The sequence below is a fragment of the Typopeltis vanoorti genome, chromosome 13, assembly GCF_054136105.1.
Source record: "Typopeltis vanoorti isolate ZY-2024b chromosome 13, IOZ_Tvanoo_1.0, whole genome shotgun sequence".
NCBI lineage: Eukaryota > Metazoa > Arthropoda > Arachnida > Uropygi > Thelyphonidae > Typopeltis > Typopeltis vanoorti.
The window spans coordinates 121500453-121512903 of NC_143561.1; the positions used below are offsets into that span (position 1 = coordinate 121500453).

The window sequence follows — 12451 nt, forward strand, 5'->3', positions numbered from 1 at the left end:
GTATCAAACACCCTAATGAACTGCTCACTGAATAGTTCGATTATGTCCTCTGCAGCAGTCACCAAACTTCCTACTTTCATCCAGTTAAAATCATCTTACCATAATCATTCTTCTTTATACTTGTCACATATCAAAAATTCTCCCAAGGGTTTTTCTTGGCTTCATTTGCTAATTTCTGCAATTTTGCTGATTTTACCAGCTGAATCACTCTCCTTGTCTGCTATTTATGCTCTTCGTGTAACTGATTATTACTATTATTGATCTCATGCTGTCTCCAAAATGACTTCATCTTCTCAATTTTATGCTTAATCCTCTCAGTTATCCATTTCATGCCTATTTTATTCTGCCTTTTGCCTTCTGAATGTATTCACACATTGATTATTATTCTTATTGCACCCTCCATGTAGTCAGTAGACTCATTGTGGGAGGTTCATTCAACTGATGAATTATTTTATTATTATTACATGAAGCCTTCAAAGAGTCCAAAGACTCACTGAAGGAGGGTATCTACTCTACAACTCTCTGTCTCCACTTAATCCACCAAATACAGCAAACGACCATTACCATCATCTACTGACCATCACCACCACCACTAGTATTTTTTGTCTGTAAATTGCATGTGTATTCAACTACACTGGGAGAAAAAAAAGCAGACCTACAATGAGTCAAAAGACTCCCTACGCAATTATACTTTTCCATACTCACCACATTTTCAGGTAATGCATTCCACTCATCAACCACTCTCTATCCAAGGGGTAGGCAACCGATGGCCTGAATGCGGCCCAAATGTGCATTTTTGGCTGCCCATAAAAGGGTCACCATACTTACATGGCATATGTCCCGTATTATTGAATTATTTAAATAATACATTTTATAATATGAATAATAAATTAAAAATAATTTTATACCTATACTTCGTGATATCTCCCGTGCAACTTGGAAATACCAACAAAAGGAAACTTTTCCTGGTATTATTGAGGATTTACAAACGGAATTTTCAACAAGATTTGTGGATTTTCATAAAAAATAGCATCGAAATGCGATTATGTTTGAATGCTTTTAATGTCGGCATTGATCGATTCTTACCAAAAAAAAAAAAAATTTGAAGGATTAATCAGTTTCGCAAAGATGATAGTCGCATTTAGAAGCACCTACATTTGCGAATAAGCGTTTTCTGCCATGAGTTTCAGAAAAAATAAAATTTCTTCTCGACTGACTGATGAACATTTGCATGTTTCGATTCAAATTTGCACCTCAGGTTATAAAAGTGGATCTAGATAATCTGGCTACGGGAAAATAATCACAAAAGTCACCTTAAGCAAGGAGACATATGTACATATTGTGATGGGTACACTATATTACTTTGTTTTTACGTGATAATAATTTTTCACTGTGTTTCATTTTCATGCTTGTTTCATATCTTGTACTTTAAATATTTCTGTGTTTTTTAAGATTGACATAATAAAAATTGATAACTTAAGTATTTTTTTTTCACTCACTATTTTCTCTTAAATAAACGCTTGCTGCCTGATTTTTAAAAATAAAAGTTGAATGTGGCCCGTGAGTCTGAAAAGATTGCCGATCCCTGCTCTATACAAAGAACCTGCTCTCACACTCTCCTTAAACAGCTTCCAGTGAAGGTCACTTGTTCTATCCTTGTCTTCCTCCACTCTATGAAAAATCCTATCTACATTAATTTGGTTAGCAATCTCTCACCAACTTATATGTCTCAATCATATCCTCTCTCCTTCTATTCACAAAGCTCTGTAAGTCGATTCCTTCAATCTGTCTTCATATCCACGTTCCATAGACCTGATACTGACTTGGCAAATGTTTACTGAATCCTTTCTAAGGAATTCTCATTCACTTATAAAGTAGGATCTCAGCTTCAAGGCCTTTGAGGATTGCTTCTATATGTCTATGCCCTCCCTATCATTGCCATAATGCACTGCTTGAAAAGAAGTCAACAGATACTACAGTGTGAGGAACAAACAGCCATGCCGCCCACCATAATAAGATGTATGACCTCCTTTTGCTGCAATGACTGCAGCAATTCTATGGGGCACACTTCCAAGCATATGATAGCGATCAATGGGAATTTTGGACCATTCTTCCTGTAGGCACGTCATGAGGTCCTGGACTGTTGCACGGTAAATGTCCACCGACCTCGCTCAACACTCTAATTCATACCACAGTTGTTCAGTAGGGTTGAGATCAGGAATCTGTGGAGGCGCCAGTCAGGTGTGGCAAAGATCATGTCCATAAACACAGTGCATTGTCTTACTGAAAGAGAAATGGTCAGTTCCATAGAGTAGGAGGCATTGTATTGTTCAGATAGCTCTTGGAGTTCAGTGTTTGTGGCACCACAAACCAAGCTTAACCAGGAAATACAGGACCATACCACCAGCTCCGAATTTCATAATTGGGTTATGCACTTTGTTAAGAGACGTCCACTTGGCATCTGCCACACCCACACCTGTCCATCTGCTTGGTAGAGGGTATAGCGTGATTTGTAGCTTCATAACACAGCTTTTCAAGCTTCCACATCCCACTGTACGTGCTCTTTGCACCACTGAAGATGCTGCAAGTTAATTTGGGGCTTGCATCTTGCAGTCCTACCACAGAAATACATGTTCTGAGTCTCGGTTCTGAATATTTTTGTGCAGATTCATGTTACAGTCAATATCCATAACTCCACATTCAACGTGTTGGCTAATGAATAGAGGTTTTTGCATATTATCCTTTGTAGCACCCTACAGTCATGGTGTGTAAGTGTGGTGGGCCATCCACTGCCGTAGCAGTTACAGTTGACTCCCTGCACTTCCATCTCAGCATGGTATCACTGATTTTTGACTTGGGATTGCCCAGTTTGTCAACAATTTGCTGAACAAATAGGCCTGCAACATGGCATCCAATCATAATGCTTCTTTCAAACTCCATCAGTTCCCTTCTTGCAGTCATTTCAACCGGACACAGTTGCACTGACTTCAGAGCATCATATTCTTCCAATTTATACCAGTACAAACACGTTACTTGTTACCTGGTACAATGCACCTTGCCTGTGAGACTGTCCATTGACTACTTTCTGAGCAGTGCATATTGTGAAGTTCTCACAGTTTTATTAGTGTGACTTCTAAGCTTTAAGTCTCTGTTCACCATCACTTCCAGATCAGATCTTTAATTTTTTCACTGCCTTCAAAATTTTCTCATTTATTTTATATTCTGCATCCCATTCTTTGCTACCACATTTCAAAACCTTACACTTTGCAACATAAACTGGTCATTCCAGTCATTTGCCTGCTCGCATAGTCTATGAGTCATCCCAAGGTCACAATATCTGCTCTGCTCCTCATAGTTCTTCCCAACTTTGAATCATTTGCAAACAGTTACATATCTCCAGTTATGCCTATCCAATATCATTAACATACAAGTTAGATAATAATAATGATCCCTAAAACAGACTGCTGTAGTACCCTGTTAATGAACTTCTTCTTTTGGGATGCTACTCCACCCATACATAATCCAGATATCTGTCTGATCCTGTCACATCCCTCCAATTTAACTGTAAATGTGTGTGTGGCAATCTATCAAAGGAAGGCATTTGAAAAATTCAAGTATATTACTGGATACATATCCAGTAAATTTGTCACCTTACATAAGCAGTGTGCTAAAACATGATTTCCCTTAACAAATCCAAGCAATCATAAAGAATACTGCCATTATGAACTCAGTTCTGAATCTTACACATCACTAGCTTCACCAACATCTTAAACACCACTCTAAACTCTCTCACACACAGGTACCCATATTGGGCTGTAACTTGTAGCCCAGTCTTATTCTCACCCTCTGCAAAGTGTTTTTACTTTCTTTCTACTTTTTTTGGACTTGCCCAATTGCAAGACTCAGGTGAAATTAGTGTGCTAACATGGTGTTAATTCCCCATAGTATTCCTTCAAGACAGGTGAGATACATTTTCAAGTCCTACTACTTTGTTAACATGAAGTCTACTTAATTCCTCACATTCACTTTGAGTCCCTTCTCACCATATCCTCTACACTCTGCACAAAATTTCAATTGTTCTCATGATGTTGCATTCAGTAGGATGAAATACTCTGATAAACTGATAAAATATCAGCAAATAAATTAATAAATATTTATTCAGGGGAGTGAGAAGCAGGTTTTTTTTTGTACGCAGAATTGTGAATGATTGGAATGCCTTGCCCAAGAGAGTCGTGTCTGCAGATAATTTGAGTGTGTTTAAGGTGTGGTATTATGAGCTGTGTGTGTGTGTGTGTGTGTGTGTGAATGGACCTCCTAGATGAGTCTTTGACTCCATGGGGTCATGGGGTAATAATAATAGCATCCTATTAGATATACTATTTTACTGATCTTCACACCAAACAGCATCAAAAATCTTCACACATACTACTATTTCCACTTTGATTCTTGAAGGACACAATTCCTCTGCTACCATTAAAAATACTCTCCTTCATTCTTCATCTTCCTTTCCTTTCAGAAAATTCTATATGCCACCATAAATTATATATTTAGTTTAATCCTTTATCCAAGTGTAAGCAAACAAAGTTTGCTAATGAAGTCTTTAGGACTGGGAAAACTCATGGCAAAGGTGGACTAAGTTCTCATCACTTTCCTTAGTATCCCATAATGCAAAGCACATCTCCTTGGGACATGTATAAAGCTATGCATTATGAGAAGGGTCACCACCCAGACTGATTTCGACCCTTATTGAGGCCACTTCAGTGGGAGCCAGACCCAGAGGTGATACCAAGTTTGAAGCAATGTAGAACTCATATTTCCATATGCCAGTTGCCAAAAGGTGTCACACCTTATTATTAAATTACTCTGGATTAGAGAAAAATGTTGGAAGTTTTTTTCCCCCCCCCACTTGGTTAGACTATAAATTATATATTTAGTTTAATCCTTTATCCAAGTGTAAGCAAACAAAGTTTGTACCTGAAGTATCTTCAGGACTGGGACAACTCATGGCAAAGGTGGACTAAATTCTCATCACTTTCCTTAGTATCCCATAATGCAAAACACATTTCCTTGCAGACATGTATAATGCTATGCATTATGGGAAGGATCACTACCTAGACCAGTTTTCCCTGTTTAAATGTAGGGTTACCTCTCCAAAAACACGTGAAATCCCCCCGGATCACAAAACAATGAGCGACCCGCAGGATCAAACTCGGCGTGGGTCCCCACAGTAATAGGCTCACCCTGCAACTGAGAAGAACTCTCAGTGTTGGCTCTACCCTGAGGCAGGCTCACCCCACCACCGAGCAGAGCCACTGATATTACATCTGGGGGGGGGGGGTTAACAGCAACAGCCATGCCTCATGTGATTTCATGGGCTACAGCATTGCCATTCATTACCCCCCCCCAGGACCTGGGTGACAGCAACAGCTGAGCCTCAGTTAAAACTTCATGGGCTACAGCACTGCCATTCATCACCCAAACTTCCAACTGGTTTCGACCTTTATTGAGGTCTCTTCAGTGGGAGCCAGACCCAAAGGTGATACCAAGGTTGAAGCAATGCAGAACTCATACTTCCATGTGCCAGATGCCAAAAGGTGTCACACCTTATTATTAAATTACTCTGGATTAGAGAAAGATGGAAATTTTTTTTTTCATTTGGTTAGACTATAAATTATACATTTAGTTTAATCTTTTATCTAAGTATAAGCAAACAAAGTTTGCACCTGAAGTATCTTCAGGACTGGGACAACTCGTGGCAAAGGTGGACTAAGTTCTCATCACTTTCTTTAGTATCCCATAATGCAAAGCACATCTCCTAGAGGACTTGTATAATGCTATGCATTACGGGAAGGGTCACTACCCAGACCGGTTTCCCTGTTTAAGTGCAGGGTTACCACTCCAAGAACTTATGGGATCTCCCAGATCACCCAATAATGAGCGACCTGGAGGGTCAAAACTCAGTGTTGTTCCCCCCAGTAACAGGCTTACCCTATCACTGAGAAGAACTCCCAGCATTGGCTCTAACCTGTGGCAGGCTCACCTGACCACCGAGCAGAGCATCTCATATTTCATCTGAGGGGGCAACAGCAACAGCCATGCCTCAGTTAGCTTCACAGGCTACAGCATTGCCATTCATTACCCCCCCCCCCCACACACACCTGGGCAGCAGCAACAGCCATGTCTCAGTAAACGTCACTGGCTACAACATTGCTATCCACCACCTAAGCTTCCAACTGGTTTCGACCTTTATTGAGGTCTCGTCAGTGGGAGCCAGACCCAGAGGCGATACCAAGGTTGAAGTAATGCAAAACTCATATTTCCAAAAGGTGTCACACCTTATTCTTAAATTACTCTGAATTATATATTTAGTTCGATCCTTTATCCAAGTGTAAGCAAACAAAGTTAGCACCTGAAGTATCTTCAGGACTGAGGCAACTTGTGGCAAAGGTGGACTAAGTTCTCATCACTTTCCTTGCTATCCCATAAATCAAATGGTATCCCATAATGCAAAGCATCTCCTTGTGGAAATGTATGATGTCCGCATTATCATGCAAAGCACATCTTGCAGACATTATACATGTCTGTAGGTAGATGTGCTTTGCATTATGGGATACTAAGAAAAGTGATGAGAACTTAGTCCACCTTTGCCAAGAGTTGTCCCAGTCCTGAAGAAACTTCAGGTGCAAACTTTGTTTACTTACACTTGGATAAAGGATTAAACTAAATATATAATTTATAGTCTTACCAAGTGGGAAAAAACTTCCAACATCTTTCTCTAATCCAGAGTAATTTACCTCATATTTCCATATGAGTTTAATATGAGGTTTAATCACCTCTGGGTCTGGCTCCCACTGAAGAGACCTCAATAAGGGTCGAAACCAGTCTGGGTAGTGATCCTTCCCATAATGCACAGCATTATACATATCCCCAAGGAGATATGCTTCGCATAATGGGATGCTAAGGAAAGTGATGAGAACTTAGTCCACCTTTGCCACGAGTTGCACCATTCCCGAAGATAATTCAGGTGCAAACTTTGTTTGCTTACACTTGGATAAAGGATTAAACTAAAGATATAATTAATAGTCTAACCCAGTGTTCTTCAACCATTTTTTTAGACCTGCAGACCGGAGAAAATAGAAGAAATATTTCACGGACCGGCTGATGGCTAAGACAGAAACATAAACCAATGTAGATATTATTTGATTTATTAAATCCAATATTATAAAATTACAATTTTTAGCTAGTGCGACATCTGATGCTGCTTAGAGGTTAGAAAATTTAATATACGTGGATGGAGCATTGTTTCTGAGAGACAAAGAAATATTTGGCTGACCGCCAGAAAAACTTTCAACATCTATATGCCACCATTTCAAATCCTGACACTATATCATCCTCAGTCAACCAAGTTTCACTTATGGCAATTATCTTTGGGCATACTGTTTCAATCAATGCTACAAACTTAGTGCCTTTTATTTCTGATACTCTGTACATTAGTAAAGATGAATAACAATTCTCCACTCTTTGAGGCCATCCCATCAACACAATCATTTTTTACTCTCTCTGTTATAGTGCACTTCTCTCTTTGTCCTGACGATCCCCATTTTCCTGATCTTGACTCTGATTTTCATTTATATTCATATAATCTCCACCATTTCACACTGCATCACCTTGCTCTGCTATAATCACTTCCTCACCATCCTCTTCCCATCCTTCCACAATCTTCTTCTCAACTTCTCTTTGACTCTGTGGTACTAATTTCATATGAATCCTGCACACTCTTAGCAAACAACAATCGCTCCAAATGACCAACACAAAACAAATTCAAATTCATTCCATCAGCTTTGAATCATTCAAACTTCCCTTCGAATTCATTCCATACATTCACAAATTGAATACTCTCTGCCTGACACAATTCAGCCATCTTGTTATTCAGTATCATTGCTTTCCTTCTCAGCTCACTACTGTCATATCTGGGCAATAAACTAACAACTTTCCCAGTGACACTATTATCCTTCACTTCCTGCAACAACTTCTTCAAATCCCTTTCCACATTTTTTCTCTCACTATTAAAGTCGTTTGTGCCCACCACTACCACTAATTCTACCATCTGTTCCTTCCTTCTATGCAAAGCATCTGATATTCATTTTATTGTACCACTTGGAAAACATGTTCCTCTCATGCACTTTCTTTTTTACCACACCTTTAATGATTGAGTCACCATATAAAGCAACCCTTAGATATGTTTCTTATTAACTTCCTTGTCATTTACATTAGTTATGCTCTTCTTTCAACATTCAATTTCATCCTCTAAACCCATAAACTCCTTATTTTCATTAAATCTTGCCTAAGCTCTTCAACGTCACTTATGTTATTACCATTGCAAGCACTTCCATCCATTTTCTGATTAATCCTGGTGACATCGTTCACATTTATGGAACATACTAGCCTTTCATCGCACTCCTCACATACTATAATATGTTCCTTTATATTGTTCAATCTAATAGTACATATATCTTTAATGTGTTTGGATGCATACACAAAACAATTGTCGCAATTGTTTTGTGTATGTGAAACGATTATCCACTGTGAAAAGTTGAGGGAAAAACTCAAAGTCGAGACCTTCCATGCTGCCGGCATACACTTCTTTGCTGCCACTGATGCTATTTTTATAACATTAAGTAGAACTTCCATGTTAATCAAGATAACAACCGAAATGAACACTTTTAAAACCACAGTACAATGACTATATCCAATTTGGCTATCACGCAAAAGTACTATTATACAATTCTACACAATATAATTTAGGGGAAAAACACTTTCATAACACCATTCAAATACACAGCTACTTCATATCATGACACTAGTGGCACTCACACACACACAGTATATATATATATATATATATATATTAATCTCACACAAAAGAGGTTACAGAATACACAGTGTATTCATGTCACCTGTGGGCAAATATTTACTAACAAAGCCTATGTTAAAATATATAGTTTAATTACATCATCAGCTAGGCACATACCATCTGGTCCTTGAATTCCTGGAAGCCCAGGAAAACCTTGTTCTCCTTTTACGCCTGGAAATCCAGGTTGGCCTGGAGGTCCTACTTCTCCTCTTTCACCTTTAAAACCAGGAACACCTGGAAAGCCATCTCTTCCTAAAATTTTATTAAAACAATTAATATTTATTCACAGAGTAATAATTTATAATAATTCACAGAGTAATAATTTATTCACAGAGTAAAACAAATAATCCATCTTATTTATAATATATTGGTCTTAATTTGTGATTCATCATTGGAGTCACCAGGGATTTAATTCCCTGGAAGTTAAATAAAAATAAAAGTGTTTATATAGTGTTTATATATATTTAGAGTTTAGTTTAGTGGCTCCTTGGCAATAAGGAATGATGGCAGCCGCAGCATCAATCACAAATGGTGTGTCACCAAGTCCTCCGCCATTTAAGAACGCTAATATAATAAAGAACATAATAAAGAACTTTGTGGCATGCAGTGCTTGCGGCATGTATGCATCCCTGGAGTTGGATATGTGGTGGGTCAGAGAAGGGAAGAGTGCATATGTGCACAAAATGTAGGCAATGCAACGAACTCAGTGAATTAGATATTTCCATAACCGACCTAGTTGCATCAGGGATAGGAAATGAATGTCGGGAGACGAGTAGTGTGATAGGAGAGTATTACAAACGAAATATTATTATTATTATTTATTATTATTATTAAACAAGACCTCATGGAGTCAAAGACTCATCTGGGAGGTCCTTTTATCACACGCACATCTCATCATACCGTGTCTTAAACACACTCAAACTCCTTGCAGACACTACACTCTCAGGCAAGGCATTCCACACACACACATTTATCACACACACATCTCATCATACTGCATCTTAAACACACTCAAACTCCTTGCAGACACTACACTCTCAGGCAAGGCATTCCAATCATTCACAATTCTGCACGAAAAAACCTGCCTCTCACTCCCCTGCTCACACGCTCATTATTATACAGTTTCCAGGGATGACCTCTGGTTCTCCCCTGATCTCCCACTATTCTCTGTAGAACTTCTCCACCATTGATCTTATAACATCCCCTTACCAACTTGTAGGTCTCTATCATATCTCCCCTCTTCCTTCTCTCCACCAGACTCTGCAAATTACATCTTCTCAATCTTTCCCCATACTCAATATTCCAGAGGTCAAAAACTACCTTAGTCAGTCTCCTTTGGACCCTTTCCAACATCTCTTCATCCTTCTGAAAACCCAGTGACCAAATCTGGGCACAAATAGTTCATGTGTGGCCTAATCAGAGCCTTATATAATGGAACAAGAATCTCCCTACTTCTACACCTCAGTGTCCTCCGCATTATTCCCAGAAGTCTTTGTGTTGTCTTCACAATTTTGGCGAAGTGTCCCCTAAATTTTAGATCCTTATCCACTATCACCCCCAGATCTCTTATTTCCTCTACTTCTATGACTCTTATTTTCTCATTCACATATGAATGAGAAAATAAGAGTCAGGAGTGTGGAAGGCTTGAATGACTGTGAAATTTTCAGAGATGGTTTTGATTGGGAGAATGAACGGCGAGTAAGAGTAACTAACTTGCAGAGAGGGATAGATGAGCTGAAAGAGGAAGTGGAATTTCTTGTGAATGAGATGAAAAGTATGAAAGATGAAATTAGGAGAATGAAAGAGATGGATGCAAGGCGAATCAGAGTAGGAGTGAGAGAGAGTTTTGGGAATGATAGAAGAGGAGAGAATAGAAACAGTAGATGAGCGAGAATGAGAGAGTGGTATGGGAATGAAAGAAGAGGAGAGAATAGAAACAGCAGAAGAGGAGTGAGAGAGAAGTATGGCAATGATAGCTGAGAGCAGAAACAGTAGAAGAGAGGGAGGGAGTGAGAGAGAGTTATGGAGGAAATGAGAAGAATGCGAGGGAGTGCTGGAACCAGGGATAGAGTGATGCCAGGACAGCAGGTAAGTAAGGGAACACAGAGAGAGAAACCTTTAGAGGAGACAGAGTGAGGGATGCAGATGAACAATCAAGGAACAGAGTGGTAAGAGGTGTGATGTATGAAGAATCAATGATCCGCAGTCTGCAAGATAGGACTCCTCTGGCATCCTGGAGGGATGATAGAAAGTGTGGCTAAGGCAATTAAGAGGGATGAAAGGATGGATGAAATGATTGTGATGGTGGGCACGATTGACATGGGAGGCAATGTAAATCGGGCAGCGAGAGATCTGAGATTATTACTTGAAGTTGTCCAAAAGAAAATGCAGAGAGGAAAGATAGTGTGTGTGTTGCCAAGGTATGATAGTGACTCATGTCCTCTTAGAGCAGAAGAGCAGCAATACTGAATAGCATAATAGTCAGAATGTGTCAGAAGAGAGGATTGGAATATGTGGATAGTTGGAAGGCATTTGAGGACAGAATAGAACTGTATGTGAGAGACCACTTGCATTTGAATGAGGAAGGATGAAGGCATCTGGAGAGATTGCTCTTTTCGGAACGAGCCAGTATGTCAATGCAGGGAAACTAGAATTCCCAGGGTGGATGGTAGCCGGGTTAGCCTTCTTGTGGGAATAGGTGCTTGGAGGAACGGGGGACGACATCAGGTAACACCAAGTCCAGTGGGGTTGAGAGGGGATAATGATAGATATAGAAGCAGTGACATTTTTATGCTTTATACTAATGCCAGGAGTATCCGAAATAAAGAAGATGAATTGGTGGCGCTGATCGCATCAGCCTGGCCAAAGATTATTGGGATCTCTGAGATGTGGTTGTCCAACCTTTGCCAGCAAAGGTTAGTCGATTGGTAGAGCCTCTGCTACTAATGGCTCATGAAATAAGTCAAGTAAGTTTGAGCGCACAGTTAGTAGTTGGAAGGGGACAATCATTTGATGCTGTTGGTACACTCTCCCTCAATGAATCTTTGGACTCCCTGGAGGTGTCGTGTAATAATAATAATAACAACAACAATAATAATAGGAATTGAAGTAGCAGGGTAAAGCATTTTTCGGCAGGATAGGAAATAGAAACGTGGTGGTGGAGTACTGTTTATGATAAGTGATGACTTATGTCCTCTTAGAGCGGAGGTTTTGGAAGGCAGTGACACTAATGATTTTGAAAGCATATGGTGTGAGGTAGCAGTGGACAAGACAGGATATTTAGTGGAATGTTGCTACAAGCCAAGGAGCACAGAGGGTGGGAAGCAGGAGATTTTTAGGAAGTTGAGATTGGCAACTGCAAAAAGAATGATTGTTATGGGAGATTTTAAATAAAAGAGAGCTGGGGAGAAAAAAATGCATGCAGTAATAAGGGGATGGAATTTCTAGAATTCTTGAGGGACAAATGTCTTAGGCAACATGTAACAGAGGGAACAAGAGGTTTGAGAGTTTTGGATTTGGTCATAGTGTCAGAAGAGC

The 12451-nt window shown here is 39.5% G+C and overlaps 1 protein-coding gene across 1 annotated transcript in view; it reads right to left on the reverse strand.

The window, feature by feature from the left end:
• Positions 1-12451, reverse strand: part of Col4a1 (Collagen type IV alpha 1) — a 903940-nt gene that overhangs the window by 62878 nt on the left and 828611 nt on the right. The window contains exon 35 of the mRNA XM_090402880.1: positions 9032-9166. Within this exon, the coding sequence (XP_090259006.1) occupies positions 9032-9166 (135 nt within the window). The remainder of the gene's footprint in view (positions 1-9031; positions 9167-12451) is intronic.